At 30.3% G+C, this 21,570-nt stretch overlaps 1 protein-coding gene and 1 long non-coding RNA gene across 5 annotated transcripts; both read right to left on the reverse strand.

Moving 5' to 3' along the window:
• Positions 1-1,279: 1,279 nt before the first annotated feature.
• Positions 1,280-2,240, reverse strand: LOC125424344 (uncharacterized). The gene is made up of 2 exons (XR_007243195.2): positions 2,003-2,240; positions 1,280-1,794 (listed from the first exon to the last, which is right to left on the reverse strand). It is a non-coding gene; the product is annotated as an uncharacterized LOC125424344 (long non-coding RNA).
• Positions 2,241-3,274: 1,034 nt separating this feature from the next.
• Positions 3,275-12,795, reverse strand: LOC107426939 (telomere repeat-binding factor 1). Of its 4 annotated transcripts, none has more exons than XM_016037261.4 (7): positions 12,582-12,795; positions 11,059-11,241; positions 10,666-10,883; positions 10,237-10,321; positions 7,726-7,809; positions 4,588-4,938; positions 3,275-4,036 (listed from the first exon to the last, which is right to left on the reverse strand). In XM_016037261.4, the coding sequence occupies exons 2-7, from the start codon at positions 11,206-11,208 to the stop codon at positions 4,022-4,024; spliced, it is 903 nt and encodes a 300-aa protein (XP_015892747.1). In that variant the 5' UTR covers positions 11,209-11,241; positions 12,582-12,795; the 3' UTR covers positions 3,275-4,021. The 4 variants fall into 4 exon arrangements, with proteins under 4 accessions (XP_015892747.1, XP_015892746.1, XP_024933194.1 ...); XM_016037260.4 differs by having other exon boundaries at positions 11,059-11,246; XM_025077426.3 differs by having other exon boundaries at positions 11,059-11,254.
• Positions 12,796-21,570: the final 8,775 nt, after the last annotated feature.

Consider the following 21,570-nt stretch of genomic DNA (forward strand, 5'->3'; position numbering starts at 1 on the left):
TCTATTTATTCATAAAATATACATATATACTTGCTATACATTTTATATAAGTTGGATTCATTAGAATTTCATAGTTACAAATTAATACTTAATTATATAATAATAAAAAATAATAGCATGGAAATACAATATTAAAATAATTATATTTAGTACAAGATCCTTATAGTTGGCATATTAATAATTATATGAAAATAAAAATGAGAAAGATACCAATAATTTTCAACCACAAAAAAATTTTATAAATATTGAAATGATTTTTATCAAATATATATATTTTTGCATATTTTTATTAATAATAATTTATTTTTTATAATTACTGTTTACTATAAATTAAATTAATTAAGAGAAATATAATATCTATTCTATATTGTTGTAATTTTTATAATCAAGTTAATAATAATTGATTAAATAAGCTTATTTTAAAGTCTCAATAAAAATTTTAATTTTTTAAAATAAATTTCTATATTTTTGTATGTTTTTATTGATATTTGATACTTTCTAATATATCCATGGAAATATTTATATTTTGAATTTTTAATATTTCCATCAATATCAAAATTTTAAACTTTGGTTTTATCCATTTACCTTTAAGTCAATGTTTTAAACATCAAAATTTTACTGAAATTTTATTTTTTTCTTAAAGGGTTGAAAAGAAATTTAAATTTCAAATAGAAATGGGTGGAATTTATATAATATCCATAGAAATTTTTGAAAATTTACCAAATTTATATAGAAATTTCTTCAAATATTCACATCAAATTCTTAATAATTTAGTTTAAAAAATTCATAATATGCATCGAAATTTTGAAAATATTTATTGTAAATTTTTTAAATTTTCATGAAAATTTTAAAATTTTTTATCATAAATATTATTAATGTTTAATAAATTTATTTACCCAATTAATTTTAATAATTTTTTTTAACCTTTTTAATTATGTTTTAAATATTTAATAATACAAATAAAACACAGAATGAACTGAAATTGAATAACTTTAATTAGGGATGTGCATAGAATCCGAAGGACAGAGAAAACTGACCGACCGACCCACACATATCGAAATTTTTCGGTGACCGATGATTGATCGGTCGGTTGACTGCCACCGACAAAGATAAAGCAGTCAGCTTCGATCCCTCAAATCCCATAACCGTCGGTCACCGAAACTGACCAACTCTTCTGCCATAATATTTTTCCACTTTTATATATATTATTATAAACAAAATAAACTAAATCTGTTTCTTGAAATTTGGCACTTCGAAGACACAGAGAGAGAGAGCATGCGAGGCAGAATAAGAATGAGAGAGAGAACATCATGATAAAAGAGAAATGAGCAAGAATACTGCCAAGCTCGTACAGAAAGGTGAGCACAGAGAGAGAAAAGAGAAAGAGAGGGAATTTTGTGTATTCGTGGAGAGTAGAAGAGCTTCCAGGACTCGTTGGTTTTTTATTACATGGCTAACAATGAGTTGGTCTCATCTGCTTAGGCTTCTTGCTCATTTTATCAAAGACAAAAGAGTTTTGTGGAGGCTCAAAGTTGATGTGCAGTAATTTGTCTAAACAAAACTTTTGACTTGGCTTGTAAAAACCTGTGTGTAATAGCAAGAAATCAATTTTTACTGAGTTTTGATTCTCTGCAAGATCTTTGCTCTTTCTCTTGCCACTTTCTGCCAGCATAGAAAACAATGCATATCAAATCACCAGTAACCAACCTCAAAGATAGAACCATACCTCGTATCCTGTTATGTCTCAAATTCTTTTGCACGGATGCATAGAAGGTGGTGACTCAATGTTAACGTCTAAAAAAAAGAAATGTCAGGGGCACAATAATAATGGGAGCTACATGGAAAAACAAGGATAAGCTCTTTCTCTGGCATTTTTTGCTGAGTTTTGATTCTAATCGAAATCGACCGAAACTGATCGGTTAATACTCGATCGGCTTCAATCGGTTTTCCATAACCAGAAAAATGTTGTCGGCGAATTAACCGATCCAATAAATTTGCTCACCGATTGGAACTCGACCAATGACGACGGGAACCCGAGTAATGACTACCGAAACTGTCCGATGAACACCCCTAACTTTAATAGATTCCATTCATTGATGAAGTATATATATAGTTGCTATCTATTTTGTATAAATAGATTTTATTGTAATTCCATAATTACAAATTAAAAATGGACTAAAAATGTAAAATAATGATATAAAATAATAACATAAAAATATAATATTATATAGAATTGGTATTAATAGCATTTAGATGAATAACATTAAACAAATAAAAATAATAAAATATATTATATTAAATATTAAAGACAATCATATTTAATATAAGATTTTTATGGTTGATATATTAATAATTATATAAAAAATTATCAATAAAAAATATATTTTAATAATTATTTTTCATAGCTCGCATTTTAAAATAAAAATGAAAAAGAATCTTGACAATTTTTAACCATCTAAAAATTTTATAAATATTGAAATGATAGTTATTAAATATAATAAAATTATAATAATTATTTTATTTTAGTTAACAAACAATTTTATCAAATATATATATTTTTGTATATTTTTAATAATAATAATTTATTTATAATTATTATCGTTAAATATAAATTAAATTGATTAAAAAAATAATATCTATTTAATTTTTTTAACAATTTTTATTATCAATATAATAATTAATTGATTAAATAAATTAATTTTAAAATTACATCAAAATTTTTTATTTTTTAAATAAATTTTTATTTTTTTTTAAAATTAAAATTTTTTTTATTAATATTGGATACTTTTTAATATTTTTATAAAAATTTTGATATTTTAAATTTTAAATTTTATTTTAAATTACACATCATAACCTACTTTAGATATATATATATATATATATATATTTATTTCTTTTCTAGGGTTATCTATTGATTTTATGTTTTTTAAGGGAAATTCGGTAATGCTTTAAATATCAATATGGGCAGAAGTCAAACATTTAATTTTAAACTGTTAAACTGTAAAAATCCACTGTTAAAATAAAATATTTTAGGCTACTTGTTTTGCAAAGGACTCTTCACTTGTAAAATTTCAAACCAATAGCGCGCAACCGTCTATCAACAATACTCCTTAACAAGTGATACAATAATAAGTAAAATTCAATACAGATTAATAAATTAATTGTATTTCATATAGATCAATAAATTAATTGTACGTAATATTGTAGATCATTTTACCATGCTCATAAAAAATAAAAAGTTTATCTTTATTCACCCAAAAAAGCATTAAAAAAAAAAACATAATATAAAAATATATTGGGTATCAAACAAGTCATATCCTCTTACAAAATTAAAACTAAAAATCTAGTTGAATAGATAATAATTTTGGCACTCAAGTCAAAATGCTACAAAAACTGAATTAGACTCTTTTTAACTATTTTATATCTGATTGGTCCAACCTAATCATATTTCTGATTGGTAGTTCAATCCAATCAAATCAGATTCCAATTAACAGATCTATACTCCCAACAATTCAAGATCAAACTTTTTGGTAATTACCGTTCAAGATCTATCGTCATACCAGACATTACCCCCAGAGTATCTATAACCCAGCTTCACATTTCCATCTAACTTGAAAGCTCGAGCATACGTTTTTTTTTTTTTGTGGATGGAAAAAACTAAGATATACTTGGGTTGACAGGGATGTATCATAGAACAGTCATAACCATACTCCAATCTATGCACTTTCCTTATATGCAATCAACCCCCAAGTTACATGACAGACTTCCCTATCTCGATAAAGTTCTTATTTTCTATATTTTTGTGCATCAATAAATATAACACCATGATGAACTAGAGAGTTTCTGTAATGATATCAACTATTTCATAAACTAATTCCAATTCATCAGCATCCACCAGTGAAATTAAACCTACAACAATGGCCTGGCCCTAACTTAAAATTACAGACTGTGTCAGCAAAGACATGTCAATCCAAAAGATTCTGGTCTATGTGCTCTTTGTGATCTTCTATTGAATTTGCAATCAAGCTCGGACCATCTGCATGTATTTTCAATAAAATAAATAAAAAAAAGAAGAAGAAACATATAAAATTCCTGCTCATAATACATACAGAATTACAAGAAATATTGATATCCCAACATGACCATAGATCGACAAAGAGAAAATTAGTGTTGGATCTCTTAAGCCATTAGCATAGGTTTTCTGCCTATATACCTGGTAAAACTTTCCAATAAAAAGCCTTTATAAGGGAAGTTATTCCGATATGCTGTTCCAAAAATTCATCCCATATTCAGAAAGTAAAAAAATTTGAGCACTCTGGTTTTCAGCTCTGTAGTTAGCTTAACCATTTAGCACAAGAAAAAGAGATTCAAATATGTTCACCCTGGAAAGAACTCTACATGACAACAAGGCGGCAAAAAAAGAGCACTTACAATGTCTAACCGAGCATGCAGCTTCTATCAATTTTTAAAAATAAAAATAAAATAATTAATTTCTAGAATCAAGGTCTCACTGACTTTTTAGAACCAAGTTTCTAAAATAAAGGGTAAAATGAAGGAAAAAAGGACAATCTAGAATAAAAATATTACCATCTTTGGGGCGTTTCTCCCTTTCAGGGTCTTCATTGCTGCTTCTGCAAAAGCTTGTGCTGCTTCTGCATCAGCTTCTGCAGCCTCTGCCTCCTTTGCTGCTTCTTCAGCTTCTGCAATGGCAGCCTCTGCCTCTGCAACTGCTAGGGCAGCAGCTGCAGCAGCCTCTTGTGCCGTCATGGTCCTCATCTTGGCTAACTCTAAATCAATCTGGGATTTCAAAAGCATGGTGGATTCGTCCTTTTCAAACTTTGGAGAAACTCCCTGCCGTCCATCCAACAGTAACATGTTGGAGTTCCTTCTTCTATCAAAAACTGCTGAAGCAGATGCAATCCTATACTTGCGTTTGACCTGTGAAAATAGAACACAAGAAACAAGACCCCTATCAAACCCTCAACAAACAACATGGAAAAAGAAAAAAAAAAGTTTCAGGACCGGTTTCCCAGGATGGTTTGATCAAAGTTCTACATTAATATAGCCCTAAAATATCTTGCCAGTTAAAATAACCAAACCAGGAATTACACAGGCTAGGAAAATTGATCGCAAATTGAACGACAATTATCATCCTGTGTATATATCATAACACCACAAATAAGTAAAAAAACCAAGCAGGCATAAAAGATGGTAAACCAGGAAATTCACAGACATAAAATAACCAAACCAAAAAATTCAGAACTACATTCAATTTACCAAATTGCTGATCAAGTTCTACTAGTACAGCAATAAAAGATCCAATTAAGATCACAAAACCAGGAGCTTCACAGGCTAGATGCATTGATTCTAGAACGAAGAACAAACATTACCCCAAGTACATATACCACAAATAAATCACATGTACAGGCATGAAGCGCCATTTATATTATGTATGCTGATTCCCATGTATGATACTAACATACCTAGAATAGGATCAGACAAAATCCTTAAAAATATTAACTCTGCCGCCATCTCATAAACTATTTTCTAACAATTGGATAATGTTTTATTATTCTTCTTTTCAAAATTAAATTGAATGCTTCAATTAGCCATATAATATTCACCAAATTTCAAGTTGATCCCACAAGAAAAACCAGTCCATTGACCAAATTAGTACAATACAGATGGAACAGTTAAAAGGAAACTTACAAGTATTCCCTTCCAAGGAATTGTTCATTATTACAATCTTAAGCACCGTAGAAATTCAATCCTCTTACAAAATAAGTAGGTGAGCAATATCCCTAGATTGGTTTGTAAAATTATTAGTACATGCATTTAACTATCACATGTTTGGATAATTAATTACAGACGTATTTGATGCATTAAAAAACATAATATAGTTGAAGCAGAGGCAATCTTTTTCCATTTTATCTAGACCAATTTAAGCAAACATCAACTACAAAGCACAGATGGACATTAAGCAGAAACTATAAAGAAGGATGACTTCTTACAGTATCAAAACCAAAAAGAATTATATTTAGCTTTAAATGGTAACCCATGTTCAACATAAACAACAAAAATGATAATAAAATACAATTTTTTTTTATTTTTTATTTTTAATGTCAAAATCATGTTTTCATATCATATTCCCTACCCCTTTACCCATATTCAACAGGGGAAAAAAATGAAAAGAAGGTGGACAATAGCAGTAAGAAGAATGGTCAAGGAGAGCAAAAACATTACCAACTTCGGTATCTTCATCCTCCCTGCGAAAATTTAATGGCAGCCTTATATTCTCTATTAAGCTTAATCCCGAAAACCTAAAAACCCTAATACCCAACAGGCAAACCTTGAGGAGGAGGTGTAGGCAAAATGAGGAAGGATAGAAAATAATAGGTATGAAAATAAAGAACAATAATTTACCAGCTCAGAAATTCATTAATTGATTAAAAAGTCAAGCTAGAGCTTCGTTTTCTTGCCAATTAAAACATAGAGGATACGAAACTTTTTCAAAAGGAGAAAAGGAAAAATAAAAATATAGAGAAGGAAAATATTTACTACATAAGAATTCAATGCTTTCATCATTAATTCAATATCAATGTCTATCTCTCTTCCCATCCCTCCCATCCCTCTCTTCTATCTCTACGCCCTTTATAGTAACAGATGTAGAGAATCAACCAACCACATTCACCAAAAGCCTACACAGCCAACACATGTTAACAGAACATGAGGTCAAAGGGCAAAATTAAAGTTGACCTTTCACTGGTCGAAGATTAACTTGAATACTTGATTTGTTACTAACCCCGGACCAATGTGAGTAGAAAGTAAAGGAAAGAAAGAAAACCGCCAAAACATGTGCGATACAGTGGATGCTGCCAAATCATCTGCCACTTCGCATAGTCCTCACAACAATATTGGAGATTAACAAAAAATTAAAAAAAAAAACCCACCCAAACATGTGCCATGCAGGAATAATGTGCTGTCAAATCAGCTGCTTGAAATCTAAAGACCAAATCATTATATCTACATCAAAACTTTATTGGACCAGTCATGTTCCCTTGATATAAATGTTTTCTCCAAGAAATCCTCCAATTAGTCAAAATAGACTTGAAATAAACTAATGAAAAATAATTCAACTAGATCTCCTTTAGAGACCAGAGAGAGAGAGAGAGAGAGAGAGAGAGAGAGAGAGAGAGGATCACCGTTACTGTGGACCTTCACCTCATCATGATGCCCAATGTCAATAAGATATTGCTAAGGAACTTACACACAAACTGATATCTGACAACCTATCCCTTTCTAATAGATTTTTCAGCCAGATATCCATAATCTGGATAATTATTATTATTAATGCTCATGCTCTGGGCCCAGTAGCTTTTGGAGTCCGTCCTATCTCCTCTTCAATTTGACTACTCTAGATTCTAAAGTATGGGCATCCAACTAATTAAAATACTAAATAACAAATTAAATAAAATTCATGGCCTAAACGTCTAGCAAATTAGATGAAGTTGTTAAAAGGAGAGATAATAAAGAAATTAGGACTAACAAGATCATTCAAATATTTAACGTTGATTCGATCCCATTTGTGAATGCATAATAATTGATAAGCTCTGCCTTTGCATTTTATAAGATATATTTTAAGACCAGGGCCTTCAATTTTATATTGGTACAGGCCCAACCATTTTAAAATTAGCACATCACACATTTACTAAAATTAAGATTTACCTTAATCAGTTTCCCACTTGCTGTCAAAAACTTTAACTTTGCTGACAATAGCCTTTTAAAGTCTGGAGGAGCCCAATATTGTTCCTGTACAAAAAATCTCAGTCGCTCAGCAAATTCTGGAACCATAAATAGGAATATAAATGACAAAACATAAAAAATTGCAAAGTAGTCAAGGCCCATAGATCAACAGCAAGGACCACATAAGTCTATCATTCTAAGCGATTTTCGAGCTGATATGGACTCAACAAAATGTTACATCTAACTGATGTTACAAAAGAAATGAAACATGTGGAGTTAAAAGGTAAATAGTCATGGAATTTACAGCTAACACAAGCATAGAATAACTGAATAGCAGTTTCATGGCAAAATCAAATTTATGCTGTGGTGCCACAAGCTCAACCACGAAGCTATATTATTGATCATTCTATTAAGACTAACTAACTTCACATGAAATACCAAGAATATACTAAAACGTAAGTATATTAGATGGCATAATCTATAATAAGTCCCTCAGTCCCCCTCTAGTTTTGATCAGCAGAAAGCGTCTACTTTACACAGTACAAATATGACTTATAGAGATAATCTAAGTCATTTATTTACCTTCCATAGAAACAAAAGCTCAGTTGACTGGATGCACTTTTAATAAGACACTTTAATGGTAGTGGAGCTTAATAATTGCCGCTTGTGATTAACACAATTCCTATTTTGCGTTTGGCAATAAAAAGCTCTACCCAAAGTTATTTGATTGAAAAACACACTTCCCAGCATTCAACAGCCGAAAAATAGATATATCATGAGGAAAGCAAATAGAAATAAAAGCATGGCCATAAACCCACATTTGAAAAGAAAGGATTAACGTCATTTACCTCTCCTGAGGTTTGACCTGAACACAAATGATACCCAGTGGTTTCAAAAATCATCAACCTTCCCATTCTTAAATAGTCATAAAACTAGCTTCCCTATCATCACATTAACACCCCTTAAATTATCATCATCCACACCCCCTAGAGGGGTGTAAGTTAACATTCTTGAAACTAATGGAGCTCGGTTGAAATATAGGAAAACCTCAGGGGGTGCAAATAAAATTATTCCAAAAAATGAATATCCACTATCGCAATTAACAAAAGTTGAAAGACAGTAATTCTGTGAAATTTAAAAATCTCATTCCAACCCAACCACAAAAGGAATGATTGAACTTAAAAATAAGTATGAAATACGTTCACAACAACATATTTATTCAAAAGAAGCTAGGGTAACGCAATTCCTTACGTGGCCTATCTCGTAATTAAATGTGAATATTAGTGAACGAGAAAATAAAAATCAAGTTTGTCGGCAACATATAACAGGAATGACATTTGGTGTACTTACCCAAACAATCCACCCAAATATGGAATTTATAACCATTCGCGACTAGTTTTAAATGATGATATACATTTATCATTTGACCAAGTAGATAAATATGCAATGGTAATGCCAAATGATCCCTTTGCCTTGACCATAGAAACTTAATACTTTAATGTTATAGAAAGAGTTCTTTATTTTCCTTCTTTCCTTTCGGAAGGGGTTGTTTCAACACAATGTTCTAGGCAGAACCTTTGTTTTCAATGGGGATAGGAAGCATTTTGTAATTGTTAATCTACTAATAAAATTATTATACATAAATTATTTAGTGGTAAAATTAACATCGTTTAATTTTATCCCCTATACAAACAACAACCATATCAGAAGTGTGAGTTTTTTTTTTTTTTTGCTCCCCTTAAGACTTCAAGAATTGAATTATGATATTCAAGATTTTTTTTTTTGGGGGTTTTTTTTGTTTTTTTTTGTTTTTTTTTTTTGGGGGGGGGGGGGGGGGGGGTCTCTAGCTATGACTAATTTCAACCTTGAAAATTGGCAATTTATTCACATTTCTTCCCCTGTATGTTCCACAAGCTTCTTAGTAGTTTCAATAAAACCAACAAAACCAGTGTACCTATCCATTTACCTCGGATCATGGTCCGACTTATGCATGATAAATCATAATATATGATCTGGTAATGGCATCATAAGTCATAACATATGGAAACTTACACTCTTTCAGTACGCTGTAAGATGTAGAGAATATAAATAAATCAGATTGTCAATCTTCTCTAGAACTGGAAATTGTCATGGAATCCAGAACATGGTCCTCTGCTTTAATACAGAGCTTGCAGGACCAAACAACAAAAAAAAAACAATAATAATAATATAATAATCATTAAAATGATTAAAAGAAAAAGAAATTCAATGCCAAAAACCACAAGCTTTGCATATTTAGTATTTCTAATTTTTTTTCCATAGCTGGTTCAAAGAAACTGTCATCCTAGGGAAGTAAAGTTCATGCCTACAATTTTTTTTTTTTCCCAGGGCATATTCACTTGAATCAGCTCTTGTAAGACCAAATACACTGGAATGTCCCAAGGGGAAAACAGATATAACAAATAAGAATACTTCAAATACAGGTCAATGATATTGTTGAGCAATTATGACTACCTCTATATATGTAGTAATAGATGTCTTATTAGAACCACCAGGCTCCTTCAAGCTAGTTATAGCCTCCATTATAAGATTGTCCAACCTATTAGCATAAGTAACAATTACAGTGTCAAAACTAACCACATTTGTTAATAACAAAAATTATCACATAACCAAGAAAATCCCCAGAAAAAGAAATGGTAGCCTGATTTAAATCACATTAGTAAGATCAAGTTGATGGACTTATTTAAATAAACTGAAGATTGTCAACATATCTCAGAATTAACAACTCCTCTGATGACCTTTGACTGTGACACTAGTATAAGGAGAAAAGGCTCTTCTATGGAAGTCGCTCTGTTAAATAGCTTAAACTCATAATGGTGACTTGTGATATAGAAGGGTGACACAACTACACCAAAATCCACAAACATAAGAAATATATCTAACCTTACAATAGACCTTTTTGAACCAGAAAACTGCTGCACATCACTAGAAATTGTAAGAGGCTTGGCATCCACAGATTCTTCATCACTCTGAACAGCTGAACTGGGAGCTGTTTGGTTTTCATCTTGTTTAGGGACATGCTGCATCCTTCTAAGTGCTATCCTTGCCTTCTCCCTGGAGCCCCATCCATTTGCCATAACACTCATATTTCTCCACTTATCCTATCCACCAGAAATGCCAAATTAAATTAATCACTCTATACTCTTATGTCAGTTAAGCACAAGAATTGTGCTTTCAGTAAGCTATGAGGATATAGGTGAAAGCAACATGACATTTGAAATTTGTTATTATTTATTCAAATACAAGTAAATAAGCGTTAAGAGTACAGTACTATACCTTAAGATCAACATTTGATCGCAGATACAAAACACCACTAAATTCTGGATCTTTAAGTATGGTACGCCATTTTCCGGCGCCATGCTTTACAACTCCAGCTTTAAGGGCTGTTTCTTCTTCTGAAGTCCACTTTTGCTTAGGAGCACCCATGACTAGTAGTAAAAATGAACTTCACGAAGAAGTCTGATCTGCAGAACTAGCGCTCAAAATTAGCATAAGCACTGAACAGATATATGCGACACCTATAAAAAATGTAAGAAAAGTTTGAGATACCTGTTCTACATTACAAAACTTGGAACAAAAATATGTCGTTAGAAAGAGACAGAGACAATATAATAGAAGTAAGGTGCAAGTGTTCACCAAAAAAAAAAAAAAAAAAAAAAAAAAAAAAAAAAACCCAAAAGAAGCATGACTTATGGCACTTACTCTTTAAAATTCAAACATTAATAGTTTTTCCAGCCTAATTCTCCAGTTCAGAGACAGTTATATCCTATTCTGTCCCCACTACCAATTATCTCATTATAAAGAAAGCACCTAGAGAAACAATTCAGAACCATGTTGCTATAAAGGAAGCATTGATAACATAGTAGCTAAAAGGAAAAATATTAAAAGAGGAAACAATCTTCTGGCACATCAAGTCACATTCTACACCTTTGCTCCATAATAGTTACTTTCAATATTTTCCTTCTCAATAAGCAAGTATATCCCTATGCATATGGAACTTAATCAAACCAAATATTATACTATAATAAATTATATTAATCTTTTTTCCTTTAATGTCTACTACTTGATGGTTAATTGAAGTACAGTAAATTCAGGCAATCTAAATATATATATATATATATATATGCTGATTCATACAAACTTGCATATACAAATGTGAACATACATGCATAACACAACAAATATGTTAAGCTACCATGAACTCCAAAGAGACGCTTAGAACTGAATCCAATTAGATTAACCCAATGTACAACATTATTTTTTAAAAATATACACTATATTACATCAATGATTTTCTTATCTGGTCAATCGATAGTTTAGTTTAAGCACTTCTGTCACAGCCCTCGGGTTTGCTCAATTGAGCAGGGCCTCATTAAAAGAGAACAGAATGGTTCTGACATAAGTCCTTAGTCAAAAAACAATCAATTCTACCTAATAAAATATTTTAACTGAACATATAGATAAATACTATGCAAACCTGAACAAAAATTAAAGAAATGGATAAAGGCAACCAATTCATCTTCTTTAATGTTTGGTTTCCACCAAAAATAAATAAATAAATAAAAATAAAAATAAAAACAAACGGTAAATTTTACGACTTTATATGTCTTATTCTCATTATTATTTCGGGTTCTTTCGAAAACAAAATGGAATTATAATCAAACACACAAAAAACACAAAAAAAAAAAAGAGAAAAAAATGGGCTAAATAACAAACAGTAAAAAACAACGGTTAAGTTCGGCCCTCTAATTTTCTTAGGTATCGAAGAGAGAACTGAGAAAGATCAAACGAACGGTTACCGGTACGGTTCCGAATCGCTCGGTTGGGACTTCGTTCTTGTGTTCGTCCGAGAAGAAGATTAGTTTGACTTGAAGCCCGTGGCTCCACCAGAAGGTCACCGGCGCGTGGGGTGGGTTCTCAGATGTCCGGGAGATTGGGGTAACTCTGCGGTTTTGTTTGGGAAACCATGGGAACAAAATTTTTGGAAAAGGCAACGGGGAACACGAACGCCGTTTTTGCGAATAAAAATCCATATTCCACCGCCGAGGTTTGGTTACGTAAAAACGACGCCGTTTCAGAAAAGTTTGAAAGAGGACATGTGGCAGCGACAAACCCTTCCATCCAGCCAGGTCCCAAAAATCACTCCCCACGTGTCTCCTCTCCTTTTGACATGACTACTTGCACACGTGTCATACCACATTTTTGGTTCTTAATTTTTTTACGAAAATAAAATGTATGCATACCAATAACAAATAGATTTTTTTTTTTGGGGCCAAAAAAAAAAATTATTAAGAAGGTTCAAAATTACAAATATCAGCTAAAATGATATCATTTAACCATTTAGGCTCTTAGATATTGGGAAGCTCGAACATTCAGAGCATTTGTTGAAATTCTCGATATAGTGTTTTTTAATGGAAACTAGATTGGTATATAAACAATTGGAATGTTTACAACTGAAACGAATATGAGATGTTGTTTTGGTGTTGATCGTGTTGAATTAGGAGGTGGGCTAGCCTTGTTTTTGAAGTCATCAGTTTCAATCCAAATTTAATCATATTCGATGTGTTATATTGATTCCCTGATCAATCATCCAACTATGGGGATGAAGGTGTGCATAAGACAGCTATTGTATATCAAAATTTTGCTATGATTTGGTGAAAGACTATCAATCAAAGAGCAATTTAAGTGCAATTGTCCCAAATGTTTCATCTTCCCAACCCAATGTGCTTCCATTTGGAAAAAAGTTCGTTTGACAAAATTTGATTTATTTGTTTCTAGTACGACTAATGTTGATCATGTTAAATATGAAATTGATCATTATTTGGAGGAGCCGATTTTGCCTAGATCTAATGACTTTGATATATTGGCATGGTGGAAAGTAAATGCAATGAAGTATCCTACCTTGTTTAATATTGTAAGAGATATTTTAGCCATTCTAGTATCTACTGTTGCATCTGAGTTTGCATTCAGTACCAATGGAAGATTTATGAGTCCACATCGAAGTAGACATCATCCTAAAATTTAGAAACTTTGATGTGTGTACAAGATTGGTTATGGGCCAAAGTTAATGGTATGAAAAATAAATTTTATATGTTTGTTGTCTTAAATGTTTTTTGTATTTGTTGTTAACTAATTAGTCTTATTTTTGTTAGCTTCATCTTCTTCATCATATGTTGGAGCTTGTTCTTCTACTATGAGTGATATAGAAATTGATGAGGAGGTAAATTGAATTTATTTATTACAAAAAATGTGTATATTTAATTGTTAAAAAAATTATTGATATTAGTTAATACTTTTGTTTGTTTTTGTAGCAATCAACGCTTACGGAACATTCTTCCATGGAGACTTAAGGAAATAAGAAGATTTATTATGTGTGTGTATTCTTATAAACTTTATGTTTATGTATTTGGACTATATTGCATTGTATTTTTTTAAGCATGTATTTTATTATAATTGTAAATTTGGACTTTAATGTATTTTATTGTATTTTTATTTTGGACCCTAATGTATTTTATTGTAATTTTATTGCATTTTAGTCACTTAATTTATATTTTATTCATAAAAAATATTCTTATATATAAATTTTTCAAAAAAATATATCAATTATAAAAAATGGAGAAAAATCGCCCCTCTTATCCTCGACAGGGGAATCCCCGTTCCCACCCCGCATCTAAAGAAACGGGAAAAATCACGGGAATGGGATGAAAAATTTCCCTGTGGGATGGTGATGGGATTTTAAAAATCCACCCTGCCCCGCCCCGATGACATCCCTAATCTAGCGTGTGGGCAATGAAGCCTCCATTGGGGTATACAAGGATCCTTGGATTCCAGGAAAGGATTCTTTGCATGTTCTCTTACCACGATGTCTGCTAGACGCTGCCACAGTGGATCAATTACGCACAGCAACTGGAGTGTGGAACGTACCATTTATACACTTTGTATTCAATTTAAAGGAGGCTTCGGTAATTAAACATTTACCTATTGGTAGTTTTTGGTGTACAAATCATTTGACTTAGTATTTCCATTTGAAGGGCATCTATTATATTAGACTAGGTTATTGAGTGGCTAGGAAATTGGGAGTTGGAGGATTTGGGGGGAGTTCTAATATTTCTTCTTCCCAAAGTTGGTGGCAAAATCTATGGCATCTATCTATTCCAAATAAGGTTAAATTATGTCTTGGACGTGCTAGCAATGATGCTTTACCATGTATGTATAATCTTGCTAAGAGACTTTCAAATGTTCCTCTTGTATATCCCATCTATACAAATGCTAATAGAACAATTTTTCATGCTTTATGGGGTTGTTTTGCTATTAAAAAAGTTTGGAAAGAGTTTGATTTCTATGACAACTTGAAGGGTAGTCTTCATGATTCTTTCCTCTCTCTTTGCAGCTCTACTTCCTATTGTCTATCACCAATGCAGCATGAACAATTTGCTTGGATCATTTGGAGTTTATGGATAGGCGAAACAATTATGTCCATGGAAATATGGTTAAAAGTGACAAGTGCCTTCAGGATGGAGTGGTCGGTTTACAGAAAGAATTTAAGGATGTTAATAGTTTAATTATTACACAATCCATGTGAGCAGGCATAATATCTTGAAGTCCACCAATTGGGAATCATTTGAAGATAAATGTGGATGCTACAACTCGGGGTGGGTTTGGTCATGTGGGTATTGGTGTGGTGTTTCGAAACTGCAGAGGCGAGTTAATGGGTGTCCTAGCATTGCCAATAAAAAATTGTTGGAGTTTGCCTTTTTAACAAAGAAGAAAAACCTATGGCACATATAAAAAATAAATAAGGCGATAAAGGATCTTTTTGTCTTAAACCTCTCTAAAGACAAATAAACCCACAAGCAGCATCATTCACCAAAATAGAATATGAGACGGAATGAATATATTTCATTATAAGATCAACCTAGCTTTTAGCAAAACCCATCTCTAACATCCTTATTTTAAGAAAACTCCATTCCACCCTATCATAGGCTTTATTCATGTCTAATTTCAAAGCGAGTAATAATCAGAACCACTATTTTTGCTATTTATAAAATACATTTTTTTAAATGCAACCATGACATTATTCATTATCTAACGTCTAGGAACAAAAGCACTTTGTTCTTACGAAATAGCATATGGAAGAACTTCTTTTGTGCTATTAACCATAATTTTGATAATTAGTTTGTGTAACACATTACACAAACTTATTGCACAATATTCAGAAATCTTAATGAATGTTTTAACTTTTGGGATTAAAACAAATAGAGTATGGTTTATATTACTCAAATCACCATTATGATTAAGAACATCCAAATAGCATTCAATAATTTTTAGGCCAATCAAATGGCAGTAACGTTGATAAAATATAGCTAGAAAACCATTGCTTCATAGTGCTTTGGTTAGGTGCATTTGAAAAAAACTTGCTGTAATTTCATTTGAAATTAAAGGTCTAGAAAGCTTCCTATTCATATTAGTGATCATTCTTTCTTAGGCCCCATGTATTAGCTTCATATTGAACCATTAGAAGAAAACAAAGAAGCAATGTATTATATAAAAACCTAAGGTATCTGATCTCTTCTTTGATCTTCTCCTCCAGCTTCATTCATCACACCTTTAGTAATCGTCTTTATATGATGAAGTCGAGCATGATAATGAAAAATTCAAGTATTTTGATCTCCACTCTTTAACCAATTAAGTCTTAAGCATTGGTGCCACATATGCTCTTCCTTTTCCAATAAACAATTGATCCTTTGTTCCACATCGCGAAGACAATTTAAATTTTCCTTTGTGAGCCCTTGATGCTGTATCTTGGATAACAGACTTTTGTTATAATCCAAATCTTTTTTAATTTTATTAAGAGATAGCTTATTCCAACTGTTAAGGTCAACTGAACAATTATTAATCCTATCTGTAATATCCTTCATTGAAACTGTATTCGGTATAATATTCCAATTAGTCGTGATAATCTTCTCATATTGAAGATCATCCATCCAAGCTGTTTCAAAATGAAATGTTTTCCCAAATCCCACTATGTTATCACCTTTTATACCCTTCAAATAAAAAAAAATTGGCAAATGATCATATACAGATGATACAAAATGTTGAATTTGAGCTTTTTGGAAACAACAAACTTCTTTCAATATTAGCAAAAGTTTTATCAACTTGTGCTTTCACATTTGCATTTCCTTCTTTATGGTTATTTCAAGTATATTGGTAACCTTCAAAAGGCAGAATTCGCAAATGGCAGAAATCAACGACATCTTTAAATCGATTTATCTGATATTAAGCTCGATCAAGACCTCCTAATTTTTCATCATAATACAAAATTTCATTAAAATCTCCAAAAACAAACCACCTAAGAGAGTTTTTGTCATATAATCTTTTTAACAATTGCCAAGAAACATTTCGAATTGCACTATCAAGATGCCTATAAAAACCTATTGTACGATAAAAGCGTCTTATTTGATCCTAAACAGGAGCATCTAGATGTCTTGAAAAAAAAGACCTTACATAAATATGAATATAAGGTTTCAAATACAAAGCTAGACCACCTCTAAGCCCAATTCAATCAACTCCAACACATTCTGCCATACCGAACTTTAAATGAAATTTTTCTAAAAGGTTAACTACCAACCTTGTCTCCATTAAAAATATCACCTCAGGCTCTTCTTGCTTAAACAACTGTACCAGTGCTTGAAATATTTATGGGTTCCTAAGTCCACGAACATTTCAACTGAGAGTTTTCATGACAGCAGCCTCCACCACATGTTCATAAAAAGATTCATTGCTAAAATTTCCATCAACTTTTCTTTTTTTATAAACTAGATCAACAATATTTTTAAACACCTACCTACCACTCTTGTCTCCCGATACTAAAGCATTTGCCAATTCTTCATTGAAAACCAATCCTTTTTTAGCCATCCTCGTTTGCCGTTTCTAACTTTGTAAAAAAAAACACCTGATGTAGATTCTTTAGCAGGTACCATTTCAAATTCTGAAATTGTTTCTTTTAAATTATGTCCATCAGTCCTTGAAACCTTTGGTATCTTTGATAAAAATTGATCATCAGAAGTAATTTGAGAATTTGCTTTATAAGACTCAATCCTCAGTGTCTCAATATTCACATGCATATATTCATCTGTCACTAAATTATCTGCTACTTCATTCACCTTATGCAGATTAGAATTAGAATTACAATTATCATTTCCTAATATATTTGCCTCACAAAATCCCTTCCATTATTCAAAATAGGAGACAAAACCCTAGTCATAAAAATTTCATCAAATGCTTACTATCAATGGGAACAATATCAGACACAACTTCACATTCGTAACCTATTTAGAGCCCTTTATTGATGTGTGCTTCAAAACTATTAAGGAACGCCTTTGGCCCATGAAAGAAAAATAGAAAAAAGATCAGTCAAACCCGTTCGCACCCAACTGCCATATTGCTTTTAATCCCCATTAACTTTTGATGTACAATCCTTCCACAAGTGTCCCAACATACCACAAATAAAACAAAAATCATGTGATCTCTCATATCTAAAATCAATCCAGACATCATCTTTTTCTCCTTCCAATTTCAATTTCTTTCCTTGATGCAACGGTTTAAAAATATTTATCTTGATTCCCACCTGAAGGAATTTCCCCCAGCAATTACCATCTTCATAGAATCAACCAACTATAACACCCTCCCCAGTTGTTGACCCAATCATTGTACCAACTTCTCTTGTCATGCAAACAGGAGGAAGATTATAAATTTGTACCAAAAAAGAAGCATGAGAAAATGTAAAAGCATTTGGAACACAATTCCCATAAACCTCATCCAACAACACCAATGCCTTATCAAAATGCTAAGGTGCACCTGTAAAACTCTCTGCTTATCCTACAAACTATTAAATTGAAATATAAAAGCATAATCTCCAAGCTCACAAAATGGTATAAATTGTGAGCTTTTCCATAATGTATTCATCATCTCCATAAAAGCTTTTTTGCTAGAGTGTTGTTTCGAAAATAATTGCACCAACAAACAAAGCTTTAAGTCTTCACGTACAAATTGATGATTGACGACTACTATGATTAACAACCAAAACCTCTGACTCATCAATAGTTAACTTCAATCGATTTCGAAATATATGTTCAACCTCCTCCATCTAAGTATCACCCTTTCAAAACAAAATAAAATCAAATTTCTAGATAAGGCATTAAAATGGATTTTTAAATTTAAAAGAATACTTATAATAAAAAATATTGTGTTTTTTACTATTTAAAAATGTTTAAAAAAATGATGTTTATGTCCAAAAAAAATTATCTGATGTTGAAAATATTTTTTTCCAACTAGGAGTTCATGACTTGTCAATGTTTAACTTTTTTCTCTATGATTTTTAACCCAAGGATTTAAGTTTTTGTTTGTTAGGATTTATATTATTTTTTGGTCAAAAACTAATTGTCTCCAATTAATTATTTTAGGCTTTTAAAACCGTTAATTATATTAAATACTATTCCACATCCTCTCAATGATATATATATATACCTCCATCAATAAGAATATAAAAATTAATAGTGGATCTTGTATCTAAAAATCATTTGCTCTTATGTAGATGTGATAAACTGACTTGGTAATACATAAAAATTCATTGTAACATGATTAATAATTTTGACAGATTAACAAAATGTGTAATAGCTTAAGCGATAAAATGTTTTAATCCTAGTTTTTTTTAAATGAAAGGATAAAAATTCATAAACTCCCCCTTTAGTTTCAAATCTTTTCACAATTTTTTTTTTTTTTTGGTTAAAAAGATTTGCATCCTCCTAGTCCTATTTAGTAAATTCGGAAATAGTATGCATATAATACACACAAGTATGTGTTTTTGAAAAAAAGCTTCTGTGTTCTGTATCAATTACAAATGTATAGAAAACAACGTGTTTTTCCAAAGGAAAAGTTTAAAATACGAATGAAACGTATATCGTATTATAGAAGTGATAAAAGCATGTATTTTTGAAAAAATAATTTTATCTATATTTCCTCTTTAATGAAAACATGAAAAAAAGTGTATAAAAATATTTTTTTAGTTTTATTCTATCATTCTTTTAATTATTTATTAATTTTAATTTTTTTAGTATATTAAACTATTATTATGTTACTAATAGTTATATTTTTATCATATATATAAAATATAACTGATTTTAATATATAATTAATATCTGTATTTTTTGTCCCTTTTTTTTTTTAACATATTATATTTGTATGTTCCAAGTTTATAAACTTTTTATTTACGTATTTTTTGACTGAATTTTTCTTAGTAATTTTAAATAAATAAAAGATTTATACACGAACATATTATTTACATATTTTTGCAGTGCCTTATTTAACTAACTATGATCTTATTATAATTTCATTTTCTTTCAAATAGTTCCTTTTTTTATTTTTTTTATTTTTAATTCTGTTGGTGAATACTTTCACGTAGTTTCTTTCCTTAAATTTTGAAATTTAACGGTCAACATAGTTTAATTTTTTATAATGACAAAAATACGATTGAATTTACATCCTCTTATTCTAATTTCAATTTTCTCTCACACAGTTTCTTCCCTTAATTAAATTTTGAAATTCGATGGTCAACATAGTTTAATTATTTTTTATAATGACATAAACACACTCAATAATTTTATCCCCCTACTTCGTTATTTTTTTAATATTACACTTTTATTATGAAAAATATCAGTACGATCTCCTCACATTTTACTTTCATTTCAATATACCAACATTTATGAAAGCTCTTATAGCTAGAGTTACAAATTGACGTATTTACCTTTAATTTCATGAAAATTTTCTTATTCATTCTTAAAAATAAAGAAAAATGAAAATTAATACATGAAAAAGAAATAGTTTCAAATGCAATAAATGTGGATAAACTTAACTTTTAACTCGTATTTGAAAAAAATCATAGTTATTATATTGCATATAATTTGTTATCTTTTTTTTTTTTTGGTGATAAATTTGGCAAGGCACCAATATATTAAAGATTTAGCAATTTTAGACAAAGTGTGAATGTGTGTGTGCGTGTGCATAATTTTTTTTTGAATACTTAAAAATTAGGGGAAAAAAGAAAAACTATAAAAGTGGAAAAAAAAAAGTTGGTTAAATGAAGGGTAAATGGATCAAATACTAATTTTGTTAGTATAAGTTTTAAAAAATAGTGCTATATTAAAACTAAATCAAAATATAAGAAGCTATATTGATGTTTTTAATAATAAGAATGCAATGTTGTAAAAATAGCAAAATAAAAGGGCTTTAGTGATATTTACACAATATTGAAAAGTATAAAATAATTATTCTATTTCCTTAGAAGTTATATTATAAATAAGTTTATTTGTTAAAAGATGATCATAAACTATAAAATTCTACCCTTTGACAAAAAGTAATATTTAAATTTGTTTATTTTTAAAATATGTTTATTTGTAATTGTTAAAGCATTATCAAATGACTTTCTATTTATCTTACTCTTTATTTAAAATAGCCAGCCTTTAGATAAAGGCTTCAAGAGATTTATTATTTTAACATTTTAATATAAAAAAGTTGATTTAACTCTATGAATATAAAGAGCTAAATTCATTTTATATTTCAATTTTATTTTATATTAATTTAATATATTACAAGTTTCAATGTCATTAACTTATTACTTGATAAGGAATTCATAAAATAATGTTTATATAGTAGAGAAATAAAAGTTTTTTTTTTTTTATAAAAAAGAGATATAAAAAGCATAAATAGAGAGTATTATATGATGATATTTAA

This window comes from Ziziphus jujuba, chromosome 9, assembly GCF_031755915.1.
Source record: "Ziziphus jujuba cultivar Dongzao chromosome 9, ASM3175591v1".
Classification (NCBI taxonomy): Eukaryota; Viridiplantae; Streptophyta; class Magnoliopsida; order Rosales; family Rhamnaceae; genus Ziziphus; species Ziziphus jujuba.

Coding starts and splice junctions, on each gene's coding strand:
- LOC107426939 (XM_016037261.4), bottom strand. CDS start 11,208: ATGGGTGCTCCTAAGCAAAAGTGGACTTCAGAAGAAGAAACAGCCCTT. Junction 10,884..11,058: donor GATCAAATGTTGATCTTAAG/GTATAGTACTGT, acceptor TCTGGTGGATAG/GATAAGTGGAGAAATATGAG. Junction 4,939..7,725: donor CAAGTGGGAAACTGATTAAG/GTAAATCTTAAT, acceptor CTATTTTCACAG/GTCAAACGCAAGTATAGGAT.